We start from the raw sequence: 14153 nt of genomic DNA on the forward strand, positions 1-14153 counted from the left end.
TTTGTTATTTTTCTTTACATTCAGGGTGTATACAATAAAATCACAATGAGTAAAACATAAATATATTTTAAATAACTAACATACTAATCCTCTTTTAACAACACCTTTCATATATCCAAATTACCCCACTGATGGGGTAATGCGGATACTCATTATATTTGATATAAGGATACTCATTATATTTGATTTGATATCACACTTATTGCTTTTCACGTATTTAAAAAGTCAAACTATATTGGTTATGTCAAGCAGTTTTCTTTTACTTACTGATACAGTCTTCTTTTCAGCTTTATTCTTTTCTTCTTCTTGTAACCTTGCGACTACATCTTGTGCTGTTAAAATTTCTCCCTTTTTGGCCTGGACACGTGCTCTGCGTTTTTTTGAATGTGTAAGTGCTGTCAGTGTAGGTTGACTTGGGCTAGGTGTAAGTACAGAATCGATTGCTCTCTGCAGGTTTTTTACAACATTTTCTTTTTTATTAAACTTATCTACTTCCTCGTGCTTTGGTTGCATATTCACTATCTTTTTCATAGGTTTTGATTTGTCAACAGAGTAAAGACCACTACCATTAAAACCACTTTTCAGGAGTTTGTTATCTATCTTACTGATAAGAGCTTTTAGTAAAGTTGGAAATACAGACTTGTCAACATTTTTATGTCTGCTTTCTCTCAACCAATCTTTAAGGATTTTCTTCCAATGGGATTTCAATGGAGCAAGAAAACCAACATCAAGAGGTTGTAATGCATGACTTGTGTTAGGAGGTAAGCAAAGTAAAATTATATGATTGTCCAGAGCCTTTTTAACAGTAGAATATGTTAAAAGGCTGTTGTGTCCATCACATAGCAGCAACACAGGCTTTTCATAATCCTTTACATGTATAATAAACCTGTCAATCGAACTTTCAAAAATATAGTCCTCGATCCAACCGGATTTTGTTACACCATACAGTGCATTTTCTGGTCCATTTTGACACCATACATCATAAAGGTAGATGGCTTTGTAGACGACAAAGGGAGGTAGACACTGTCCATTTGCTGACCCACAAAACAGTAAAGTATACATTGATTTACCACATGATGGAGCAATGTAATAGGCTGTTTTTGATGTTTTACGAACAAAGATTTTTCCTGCTGTAGGATCTGTACGTAAACCTGTTTCATCTAAATTAAATATGCAATGTGGTCTATCAAATAAATTATTATTGTTTAATGTCTTCTCATATAACTCAAAAAAATCTGTCAATATTTTTAGAGAAAGATCATTAGCTCTTGCTTTTGTCAAAAGTTCAGATTTTCTTTTTCCAAGGACTACATTCCATCTTTTTTCAAAAGACATGCACCAGTGTTTCCCTGGCTTGTCATATTTGAATAGAGTTTTTTTGCCAATAAATGTTATATAGGATTTAACCATCAGTTTGATATCTTCTCTATCTTGTGGAAAACCCTTATCAGCTAAGTACATTAAGGCTTCTACTAGAAGATTTTCCTTAGTATTATTCAAAACAAACCCACGACCGCTTCCGATTCTTTTGTCATTCCTTTGGATTTGATCATGGGATCGTTCTTATAATGTCCCATACGGAATTCCAGAAGACTTTGATACACTGTATACTGACCCTCCTTCCTTAACAAGCTGTATGGCAGTCATTAGTTTGCTGTGATCATATGTACCTATAGTCTTGCGTTGGTATTCACGAGGCATAATAATTTATTTCAGTTTTATTATTTTATCTAAAATATTTTAAAACAAACTTTAGTTATATAAAGTCTATAATTTAAATATTAAGTAAAGAGGAATACAAAAATAAAATATAAAACATTTAGATGGGAGTTTGAATTTTACCCAAGCCATTCAGGGAAAACAAATTTGAACTATAATCTTAATGTAAGTAGTTTAGAAGCATTATATAAAACTATTATATGTCACTGAAAAATGTGTAATACTATATTAAAAAGCAAAAGTGAGCATTTATGTATATTTAAATTTCGTGTAGCTTGTGTTTTTGTAATAAAATACTATAACGTAAGTAGGATTTTATATATATCCATTTTACCCCACTATTATTTTACTTGTATATCCATTTTACCCCATTTTAGATTTTTGTTTATTTATCAATATGGGTTAGAGAACTTATAAATTAAATTTTACATATTGTTACATCATGGTCCAACTAATGAATATACATCATTAAACTTCCATAAGTAATATTACTGAAGTCTGCAGACAAAAGTTTTAAAACATAATGTTTTTCATATTTTTTTCAAAACAACGTGTTTTATATATTAACTCTTTATGTAAATCAAATATAAACATTGTTAACGCAAAAAAAAAAGAAGCCAATTATGTGTAGAAACTGTTGGTAATTTTCAAGTTTTAGAATTATGTATAGATAACTTTCTCCATGGATACTTATTGAATATATCTATATTACCCCAACAATCCATATTACCCCACCCTACCCTATTCATGTAGCGTACGTTTTTGAGCAGTGGTAAGAAATAAGATTTCTAGCGTACGTTTTAAGTGCGATGCGTTGGAAAGGGGATTTCCCTGAGTCAATTAAAAAAGCTTTCGACTATTTTTATTTAAATAAACATATTAACTAAGTGCTTAGAAAAAGTTTATGTTTTAGTTATATGTTTGTATTTAATTTATTCATAATATGTCTTAGAATTGTTGGTATTTTAAAGGTGTTTTTCTTATTATTGCAGTTATTGTTCAAAAAATTACCCAGCTGCCCATGTACTCTTTTTGATATATTTTTTAGTTCAAAATCGACGACTTTTTTTGCTTTTATGAAACGACTTTTATGAAAAGTTAAGATATTTGCTAAAGGAATATAGTTTTTTTTTTTTTAATTTTATTTAACACATTGAACCATTATCGTTTAAATAAACTTTTTTGTTATTATTTTAATGTTTTCAAAAAAAGAAAAAGAAAGAAAATCATTTCACTATAAATACATAAAAATTAAATATTCAAGTATTCGATTCCAACCAAATGCCGCTCTCTTGAAATTGGAATTAATGATATTTAGGAAGTATAAAGGTTGTTAAATACTATTAATTAAAATCCGCTGCGACTAGTTATAATTAAAACTTAAAATCGATTTTGAAAATTCAAAATTTTAGACTAATTTAATTCTTACTTTACAATGCATTGTGACATGAAAAAATTTATTTGTCTGGAAATTGAAGTTTATATGATATTATATGATTATATGAAGCCTAATGAGTTGATAATTGCAGCGATTTGATTGCAATTATGTTCTGAGAGTAAAAAAATTATTTGCATAAATTTACACAAAATTATGAATATTTAAATTTTCTCTTGAAGTAGCATTATTAAAACTCTTATCTTATAAATAATCAAGTTATCTTATAAAAATGTTTATAAACATTTTTATTTATATAACATTGTTATTATAATAACATAACTCGACTTGAAGTATTTGAAAAAATTAAAGACAACATTTCATCACAACTTACGTCAAGACAAATCGTTGATCAATATAATAGTATGCTCAAAAATGAATTAAACGTATCCATTAATTTAAATGATGATTTTACTCTTTTTGAAAAAGCTCTTCTCGAATTTGTATGCAAATGCCGATCAAAACTTAGCAAAAAATATTTTTAAAATAAGAGCAAATTTTTGAGTGGCGAGTCATTTTGGCTTAATAATAAAATTTTGCCTTTAATTATTCAACAACCTTGGGAACAATCATCACAAACTGTCGATTTAAATGCTTCTTGCTTAAATGAACAGTCATTTGGGACACCATGTCAGAAATACGAAGATATGTCCTACCGAAGTAAACGTCGGCACGAATCCATATTGTTAGTAAACCATGACCATGATAAAATCTTACAAGCAGCGAAGACGCAATATCAAGTTATGCAAAATAGCTCAATTAAGTGTAATGCGAATATATATTCTACATATAACAACATTTGCGACGAAAAATAAAAGTGTTATCCTGATGGTATTTATATAGCTGAAGATGCAATGAGAGGCAAAGTTCCACTGAAAGAAATGTTACACCATGCAGTTCATCAAATGCTGCAACTAACTACTGATAAAAATAAAATATCTCAACTTGATTCCCTTGAATCCTGTATAGGAATGATTTTGTATTGCAAATAGGGCTTCAACGGTGCAAGTAGCCAAAAGCAGTATAAAGATTTTCCGTCCAAAAAAACAACAATGATGAATGCCATGATTTAATGCCTGATCAAAGTTTGTTTTCTACTTGCCTAGTGCCACTTAAGTTATCGCATTGAGTTGTGACAATTTGGGAAAATCAAGTCCCTTCTTCAACGCGATTCTGCCGCCCACTAAGAATTCAGTATATTGCTGAAAACCCTTTAGTTTTAAGAGAAGAAAAAAAATACTTTGACAAGCAAATTAATTTACTTGACGAGAGAACAATGATTATTTATGTAGAAATAATGAAACCAGAAGCTGAAAAGAAGCTTGTAATTGAAGTGAGCTTCGATATTAAGCTTACAATCATTGATAGAAAAGTAGTAAAAGCAATTTGTGACAACAAATCGGTTCAAGTTTGTAATATTTGCAAATGTTCTCGAAGATTAATGAGCAACTTAGATAAAGCTCTGATCCGTTCAACGGATTCGCAAAGCTTAGAGCTTGGGTTATTGTCATTACATGCATGGATTCGATGTCTCGAGTGTATTTTACATATATGTTATAGACTTGATATTAAAGAGTGGCAAATACGCGGAAAATATAAAATTAGCAGCTGTAAAAATAAGTTTGTTCAGCGTGAGTTTGCAAAAATTGGCCTTTTTGTTGACATGCCTCTTCAAGGTGGATCTGGGACAATAAATGATGGCAATACTGCTTGTCGTGCTTTTCGTCAGCATGCAGAGTTTTCGCGAATAACAGGAGTCAAGAAAGATTTGATCTACAGGCTATACATTATACTAACAGTCATTAATTTGAATAAAAAAATTAAAATAGCTAAATATAAAACATATTGTTTGGAAACAGCAGATATATTTGTTCTAGAGTACTCATGGTTATACATGCTAGCCTTAGTACACAAACTACTCATTCATAGTAGTCTGACAATATCTAGATTTATACTACCAATTGGAATGAAATCTGAAGAAGCAATTGAAGCTCCGAATAAAGATAATAAAAATATTCGCTTCCAACACACTCGTAAATTTGATCGTAAAGCTACAATGACGGAACAATTCAATTATTTAATGTTTTCGAGTGACCCAATTCTTTCATCTCTAAACTATGCAAGATCAAAATGTAAACGTAAAAAAATGAATCTAGAAGGAGACGCAATTGATCTTCTTTTTCAAGTAACTGGAAAGGAAAATACAAATGATGCTAATGATGATATATATGCGGATGAAGGATATAAAGAGTTGGATGAGGATGATGATTTTGATGATAAAAATAAGACCAATAAACATAAATGAAATAAGAAATTTAAATGAGCACAATAACATTATCGGATCATCTAAAAATGAAAACACTGATTTCCCATTTTATTCCTATGCTGACTTTGAACTTACTGAATAAAATTTTATTTATATTATTTTTACCTTTCCATTTAAACGAAATTATGTGCACTTAATTGTAAAATAGGAATAAACTTAACCTTGAGCTATAAAAAATAAATTCTCAGTTTAAATATTTATATAATATTGACAATATAAAATATAGTAAGTGTAGTTCACTAAAAGTCTATGTGCAGGATGCTAGTGACTATTTGTTTAACTACTATTTAACATTTACAGTATATGCAAGTATCTAACTTCAATTTTCTTATAGTGTCTACGTTAATTTATTGTGCTTAAGGCTTTTTTAAGTTTTTAACGTTACAATTTTTTAATCAAATCGCTGCAATTATCAACTAATTAGTCTTTACGTAATCATATAGAATCATATAAACTTCAAATTTCCAGACAAATTTTTTCACGTCACAACGCATTGAAAAGTAAGAATTAAATTAGTCTAAAATTTTGAATTTTTAAAATCGATTTTAATTTTAAAGTTTAAATTTTATCTAATCGCAGCCGATTTTAATTAATAGTATTAAACAACTTTTATACTTCCTAAATAACATTCCAATTCCAATTTCAAGAGAGCGGCATTTGGTTGGAATCGAATACTTAAATATTTGAATTTGATGTATTTATTGTGAAATGATTTTTCCTTTTTTTTGCTTTTTTGAAAACATTAAAATAATAACAAAAAAGTTTATTTAAACGATAACGGTTCAATGTCTTAAATAAAATTAAAAAAAAAACAAACTATATTCCTTAAGCAAATATCTTAACTTTATACTGGTCTTTTCATAAAAGCAAAAAATGTCGCCAATTTTAAACTAAAAAATATATCATAAAGAATACATGGTCGCAGCTGGTTTTTTATTTAACAATAACTGCCGTTTTGTAAATGCAAAAATCAGAAAATTAGTTAGTCTTCCGGTGGCATTTAGAAAAAGGAGATGAGGAAATTTAGAAAAATACCTTTAAAATACCAACAATTCTGAGACATATTATGAATAAATTAAATACAAACATATAACTAAAACATAAACTTTTTCTAAGCACTAAGTTAATATGTTTATTTAAAATAAAAATAGTCGAAAGCTTTTTTAATTGAAAAAAGTTATGTAGATTTTGAGGATAAGCATTTTTGAAAAAAAAAATTTACGAAAATTTGAAAATTTTAAAGCCATTATGAATGGTTCCAGCAAGCTTGCCTTCATCTCTAGTAAGTAAACGGATACATTTTTGAGTAAAGTAAAGCACCTATGTTTCAATAATAAAATAAAATAAAAGTTTATTTGACATTTTTGGTACTTTTGGCCACGGAAAAAAAATTCTGGCCCACTGTGCACTGCCTCAAAATAAGGCTTATATGCTTAAACTCACTAATGTAAACAAACCAAATTAGTTAACAAATGATAAACTTTCTAATTTATAATGACGTAGCTTTTAAATTTGTTATTGTTTACTGAGAGAAAAGTCACAGGTTGGTATTATTGATAATATTTTGTTGTTATAAACTATGTTACTATTTATGTTTGTTGTACTATTTATTTTGTTGATTGCACATCGAAATTGTTTTGGCAAGCATATGAACTCAATGGCGGATTTAGGCAAAAGCTAAAATAGCTTATTTGACATTATAGGCCTATGGGAGATACGAGGCCCTACGCGCCACTACAAAAATAGAAAGAAAAAAAAAAAAAAAGAAAGAAAAAGTCAAGTCATCTACAGCTTTAGTTTTTTTTGAATTTACGGTTTCAAACCAAATTTATTTGTCTAATAGTTCTACAAAAGTTTAGTATTCGAAATTCGAATACTATTTATCATTATCTGTAAATAAATAACGTTTAACAGGATTACATTATTGTTTAACCTTATTATTATTAAATCAATGTTTCAATTTTATGTTTTCATTTTATAAGACATCTATAATTCTAAAAAATGTCACTTACTTATGATGATATTGTGTATTATAAATATTTTTCTTGATTTTTATGATTAAATGCAAAAGGAGGGGCGCTGGGAACGCCGTAGAAACTTTATCCTATGGGTTCCACATTGTTAAATCAGCATTTGTATGAACTTAAAAAAAAAAAATTATTTGTAAATGTTGCGCATAAGCTTGAAATAAACCATTTACTTAACATAAAATGAATTTTTTTTTCCCCTACTTTTAAAATAATATAATAATTATTGTGTGTGTAAAATAATTTAAATAAAATTTCAAATTATTTTAGTTTATTTCCGGCATACATACTCTACCCAATAGAAAACGAATAAACGAAAAGGAAGTCCTGAGAAAGAACGAAAACGGAAAGAGAACACATTTAGAGAACGATGGACAGAAATGTAAAAAGATAACGAACATGTTTGCAACATATTTTAGTACTAACTTAGAATTTGCAATGCTGCTGATGCGGTATTATTTTCACCTAATGAGGCAGATGCACATGGTTCTAAGTTTCAAACAGCAGATAGTTTTGATGACAGTGCAACCTCTTATCCTAACTCTGACACTCAAATAAATTAAACAGTAATCAATGCAAGCCAAGAGAAGAAACTCAAAACAATTATTATTATTTTTTAAAACCACAAGCAGACATTTTGAAATCATTTTTTAAATTTCATCCGAAGCAAAACAATTTTAAAAATTATTGGTAAGCGTGGACTAACCAATAATTTTTAAAGTTTAATTTTAGAAAGAATCATCGAAACTTTAAAAATTACTGGTAAGCTACAGAGGTGCAGTAGAGTCTGGGTACACGTTGCTTGATGACAGCGTAGATCATGGGAATTTTTTTGAGATTCTTTTGCTAACTCGCAAATTTGATCCGCTGTTGGTTTAAAAAAGCAAATCCCCGCATGATTCAGTTGGCAACAGAAGAGGTCGTAGCGACTTGGTCACTTTTCTGACAAAAGCGACTGTTAATAAAGTCATTGATGCAATAACAACATCTTAAACAAGCATGATGGTGGAAGAGGTTAGAGAAGCCGGTATGTTTAGTGTTCAAATTGATACCACACAAGATATTAAGGTACAGGATCAGTTTTCTGTTGTGATCCGATATGTAATCGAAACTGTACATGCACGCGTAATATCGATAGTCAATTGCACGTCAGCAATTGGAACAGGAATGTGTGATTTGGTTTGTGGCGTTTTTAAAAAGGTAGGCGTTGATGTAAGTTAATGTATTGGCAATGCATCAGTAGTTTAAAACAGAGATTCTCAGAGTATAGTAGTTTATATGCTGATATATCTTGTTTAGATCCAAGAAATTTTGCAGAAATTTTGGAAAAAATGCCTAGTGGCGCATTGCAGCATCTGAGTGAGTTGCTCAGAAAGTTTGATGCTAGTGTAACAAAAGGTCAGCTTCAAACGGAATTATCAGACTTTGCAAGGAAATGGGAAAGTTTCAACATAACTCTTGAAGATAAATATAATTTGATATTTGACACGGAAGTATCTGACTCTGTCTCGGACAACATGCGACAATTTAAATCAGAAGAATCTGAAACTGTCTTTACAATCCCAGAAGTGGAGAACAGTGACAGCCACAGAAATAAATGCAAATCTTGCAAAAAATGTATTGTTTGTTGTTACTTTGTCTTCCAGAAGTTTAAATTGCATAGTCTTGCGTATTCAAATTTGTTTCTGGCTTACAAATTTTTGCTGACATTATCCTCATCAAAAGTTGCTTGTGAAAGGTCATTTTCGAAATTGAAATATATTTTGAACAGATTAAGAAATTTGATGAGCCAGTCAAGTTTACAGTCATTCATTCTGATGTCTTGTGAAAAAGACCTTCTTCCGAGAATTAATAACGATGCAATAATTGATATCTTGGCATCGACTAATCAATCGATGAAAAAGCTGCTATACTAGTCATTATTGAATAGCAATTGTGTCTACTATTTCAAGACTCAAACTTACAGCAGTGTTTTAGAAATATTTATTTTTATCAATATTTAGGCTGGGAAATTTAAATTTTTTTTTTATACTTTAAATAATAATAAACAACTAGCAGAAAGCAACCCGTAATACAAGTTACGGTCTGTTACTTAATTTATAGTGACTGTTTTCCACAATTTAAAGTTGCGAAACCTTAACTAATACCCTGTAAAAAAACGTCTTCAAATTAAAAAATTAAACTATCTGTAAAATTAAAATAAATTAATTTACCAGTTATTTAACGTTATTTGAGTAATTTACAACCGACATAGGTCATATCAGTGTATGGCAGGACCATTTTCCTAGACATTACTAAGTTCAACACAATACGTTTTTAGTTACTGACACAAAATAATAACACTTCATCATGCCTTAAATTGACGAAAGATTAAAGCTAAATTCTTGTTATATTTTTTATAACTTTAATTAATAAGATTAATATGAAGTGAACGTAAATTATTTATGACTTATTAATTTTTTGGTATCCCTTTGATACATGTTTCTTTAAAAAAGGAAATTGTCTTTAAAACGATAAATGCACACAACTAAATAAATTTATTATAAATAACTAAGCAATTGAGTAAAAATACGTTTCAAACAAAAAAAAGTTGATTTACAATCAAATATGTGTATAACAAATTGTAAAAAATATGTAAACTTTGATCTTTTATATTGCATTAATGCGTCGTATGACAAACCTAAAATAAAATTTGCAACAGATAAGTAGACATAAAAGAAAAACAAAACAAAACAAAAAAACAACTGGATTACAATTTACCTGCTTTTCGGTAGCCTGTTGTCATACTTAAACTGCTGTCATGATGCAATTTGTCGGTGTTGCTTTACAACGTTATTTCACGTTGGCTTTTAGTAAACTTTAGTTAAATTTAAAAGACATAACAATAGATTTAAAAGCGAAAAAACAAATGCTTCAAAGAGCCAAACTAAAAACATTAAAGATAAAAAATCAAATAGGTATAAATAAATTGTATTTATATAGCTAAATAGTCCTGGCTAACAGTAAATTTTAAAAGCAGTGTTTTCAATAAATTAAACTACCAATTAATTATTTTTAACAAATAGAATGCAGCATCATATTATGATGATTGGGTAGTGAATTAATTTAACTATATTTAAGTATAATTGGTGAAAAACAAATAGAATTTCAATTAAAAAAGACAAAAACAAACCAAATATACAACAATATATTATAAAAAGAAATTACAAATTTAAAAAAAAAATTACAATGTTAAAAAAAATAAAAATAAGTCACCGAATAAAAAACGGCAACAAAAAAGTTATATATATCTTCACTGATAGAAGACATTTGCAACCTTTTGGTTGGTGTTTTTTCTTCGGTGTCTCCCAACACCCCGGTATGGATGAGCCCTCCATTTGAAGGATGGCTCATCCATACCGCCATTACTTTGCCACTTATCGAAGGACCTCTCCGAGAGAGGCCCTGGGTGTTGGGAGCGAGATCTTTGGTATTCCTCAAATGTTAATGACTCTAAAATTACAAATAGAAGGATATAATAAAATGTAAAAATATTTACCATTTTTTAAAATCAAAATATAAAGCATAACCTCACCATTTTCACAGGATGAAGAGGATGCTAAAAATAAATTAAAAAAAAGTAAATTAAAAAGAGTTAAACTTGGGAGAAATTTAATTTTAATAAAAATATGAGTAAAATGCAAACAGTTTAAAAATGTCATATATATATTAAATAATTCTTTCACCTATTGCACATATTTCTCTGTAGAAAATATATAAAATTTAAAACGCAGCCCAACCAGTTATGCTTCTACCAGACACTAAAGACAAAATATACCTTAGAATAATTAATAGAATTATATTTACATATAAATAAATATATAACTATAATTTTTTTTACCTATTCACCTCATTTCTTCCATGAAGTTGTCTGAAGTAAGAAAAAAGATAACTGAAGCTAAAACTAATAAAAACTAAATTAAAATTAACTATTAACTAAACTAAAAAACTAAAATAAACTTTAAATTTTAATATCTATACCTCAGAAGACAAAGGTCGGTTATCTAGTTTTTTGTGAAAATGAGTTATGTATGAGACCTTTTTAGTTTTTCAGTATCTACATAGGTATAAAGACTGTTTTCCTGCAATAATGTGAAACAAAGTTTGGTCAATATGAAGGGTCTCGTGTCCCCACAATGTTAAAAGGAAAAACGTCTGTAGTTCAGAAATGACTTTTCACTTTTTTTATTTAACTTTTTTTTTTTGTCAAAATTATATTTCATGTGCCTCAAGACAAATTAAATAAGACAAATTAAATAAAACATGAATTTAACCATCAAGAATAAAAAAGCCAATAAAGACTAATTATTTTACTATTTACTCTCTCCTGGACAATTTCTAAAATGTGTCAACTGACTTGGACTACTGAGTGTACAGATATAAATGCTTTATTTAACTATACTAATCACATAATTTATACTTAGTTTTTTTTCCAACTCTCCTAAAAGAAAAAAGAAAATAATGCTTCAGTACTTGAAGTTTTAAAACTCCAGTTACAGTACAAATAAACAAATTCCTATTAACAATTATCTAATAGCAAAATTACTGACTTATTTCAGTCTTTAAATCTGTGTCTAAACAATAAAACCACTTAAATGTATAGACGTTAAATTATCTACTTAACTTTTTAAAAATAACTTCACTAAACAAATATAACTAATACCTTTATTAGCTCTCTCTTGATCAACTAAAGAAAATAAATTTTAATTAAACTAACTTGATGTAAAATAATAAGAAGCTATCTTACTGAGAATTTTAAATTTCTTCTCTATTATTGACAATATAATTTTAAGTATTACCTAAGTTCTTGGGCTTATTGTATAAAATTATAAAAACCTACTGTTTTACTTTTAAGTCAACAACAATATTTTAAAAAACATTTTAGTTACTTTATAAAAAAATAAAAATCCTTTTAAACATACTACCTCTCTCTTCATTGTTGTCAACTAAACAGAAAAACAAACAAACAACTAATAGTAAATTTTCCTTTTGGTGGTAGGTAATTAAATAGATTAAATAGATCAAAGATCTATAATCTGCTCTAACAGTCTACAACCTTATCATTAAACTATAACTATTTTCTACAATCTGGTGTAATTTAACATAGATATATTTTTTCAAATGATTATTAAAGTACATTATATAAACATAAAACAAATGTAGTGATAGTGATAAAACTTACTTAAGTCGCTGTCAGCTAGCCTGTCTAAAAAAAAATTTGTATTCTCATTAATCCTAATCTATAATCTATAAATAAACTTACTAATATAAACGATAAATAAACTTGAACTAATATAAACTATAAATAAACTACTATATACTATATAAACTAATATAAACTATAAATAAACTAATATAACTATGTTACTAATATAAACTATAAGTAAACTACTATACACTATATACTTACTAAAAGGCCTTCAGCTCCTTTTAACTGCTCTAAAAAATGAAAAATACTTGCTTAAATTGATCTAAAAAGACTGAAGACAAAACTGAAACACTTTACTAAAAAAGAAACATTGTACTAAAAAAACTTTTTTACCAGTCATTTTAGTTATAACTTCTAAAAAAAAAACAGAAAAATAAAAACAACGAACAACAAACAAATTTTAGTTTTTTAACAATGAGCAACATCAATTCCACTTGAAACTAAAAATTTATCAGCTCAAATCGCTTGGAAGACCTTGCTTGAAAGACCGCATGGAGTAAAGAAACACTTTTAGAAAAGCCTAGAAAGTTCTTTATTAAAAAAGAAAGTGAAACGACACTAACACTATTAAATTACAGTATTCATATTTAGAAGATTAGATAAATTACAGTATTCATGTTTATATAGTACTAAAAAAACTATTTTACCAGACATTTTATTTCTAACTTCTTCTAAAAAATGAAAACAGGCTATAAAAATAGAAAAATAAAAACAACCAACAATAAACAAACGATTATTTAAATTTACTTTTTTAAACAATGAACAGCATCAATTCTTTTCGAAAATAATAATATATCAACTCTAATTTGCTTGCTGACCTTACTCGAAAGACCGCATGCAATATATAACCGTGCATTCAAAAGTCTAGAAGCTACTTAAAAACTAAGAAATGGTGTATTTTACAGAATACAGAACCGTCATTAACAACACGAACATTAGGCGTAAATATGCGCACTATTTATTAGCGTATTAATATTTAGATAATGCGTCTGAAAATAAAAAGTCCTTTACTAATATAATATAGGTAAATTTAGAAAAATAAGGGCGTTAATCATTGTCGCTGTCATGGTCGGAGTGAAGGCTTTTGGTGCCCCTATATATATATATATATATATATATATATATATATATATATATATATATATATATATATATATATATATATATATATATATATATTAAATATATGCAACATACAATGAAGTGAGCCGCCGTGACCAAATTTCCCGGGCTGTTTTTTCAAGCCAGTCCGACCCTGGATAAAATATAGAATAATTTAATAAAATATAGGAGATAATTACTTAGAAAAAACTTTTTTTTGCCAACTATTCAAAATGCTTTGAAATAACTTTAAATATGGGTGTGTGTGTAAAAACAATGACCACTCGGCTACAAAAT

The 14153-nt window shown here is 28.2% G+C and overlaps 1 protein-coding gene across 1 annotated transcript; it reads right to left on the reverse strand.

The window, feature by feature from the left end:
• Positions 1-225: 225 nt before the first annotated feature.
• On the reverse strand, positions 226-1461 carry LOC136089564 (uncharacterized). The gene has a single exon (XM_065815615.1). It carries the CDS (start codon positions 1459-1461, stop codon positions 226-228), a length of 1236 nt encoding a protein of 411 aa, XP_065671687.1.
• Positions 1462-14153: the final 12692 nt, after the last annotated feature.

The sequence above is a fragment of the Hydra vulgaris genome, chromosome 13, assembly GCF_038396675.1.
Source record: "Hydra vulgaris chromosome 13, alternate assembly HydraT2T_AEP".
In the NCBI taxonomy this organism is placed as follows: domain Eukaryota; kingdom Metazoa; phylum Cnidaria; class Hydrozoa; order Anthoathecata; family Hydridae; genus Hydra; species Hydra vulgaris.

Bases quoted from the DNA above. Each gene is read 5' to 3' on its own strand.
- LOC136089564 (XM_065815615.1), bottom strand. From the start codon at position 1,461: ATGTACTTAGCTGATAAGGGTTTTCCACAAGATAGAGAAGATATCAAA.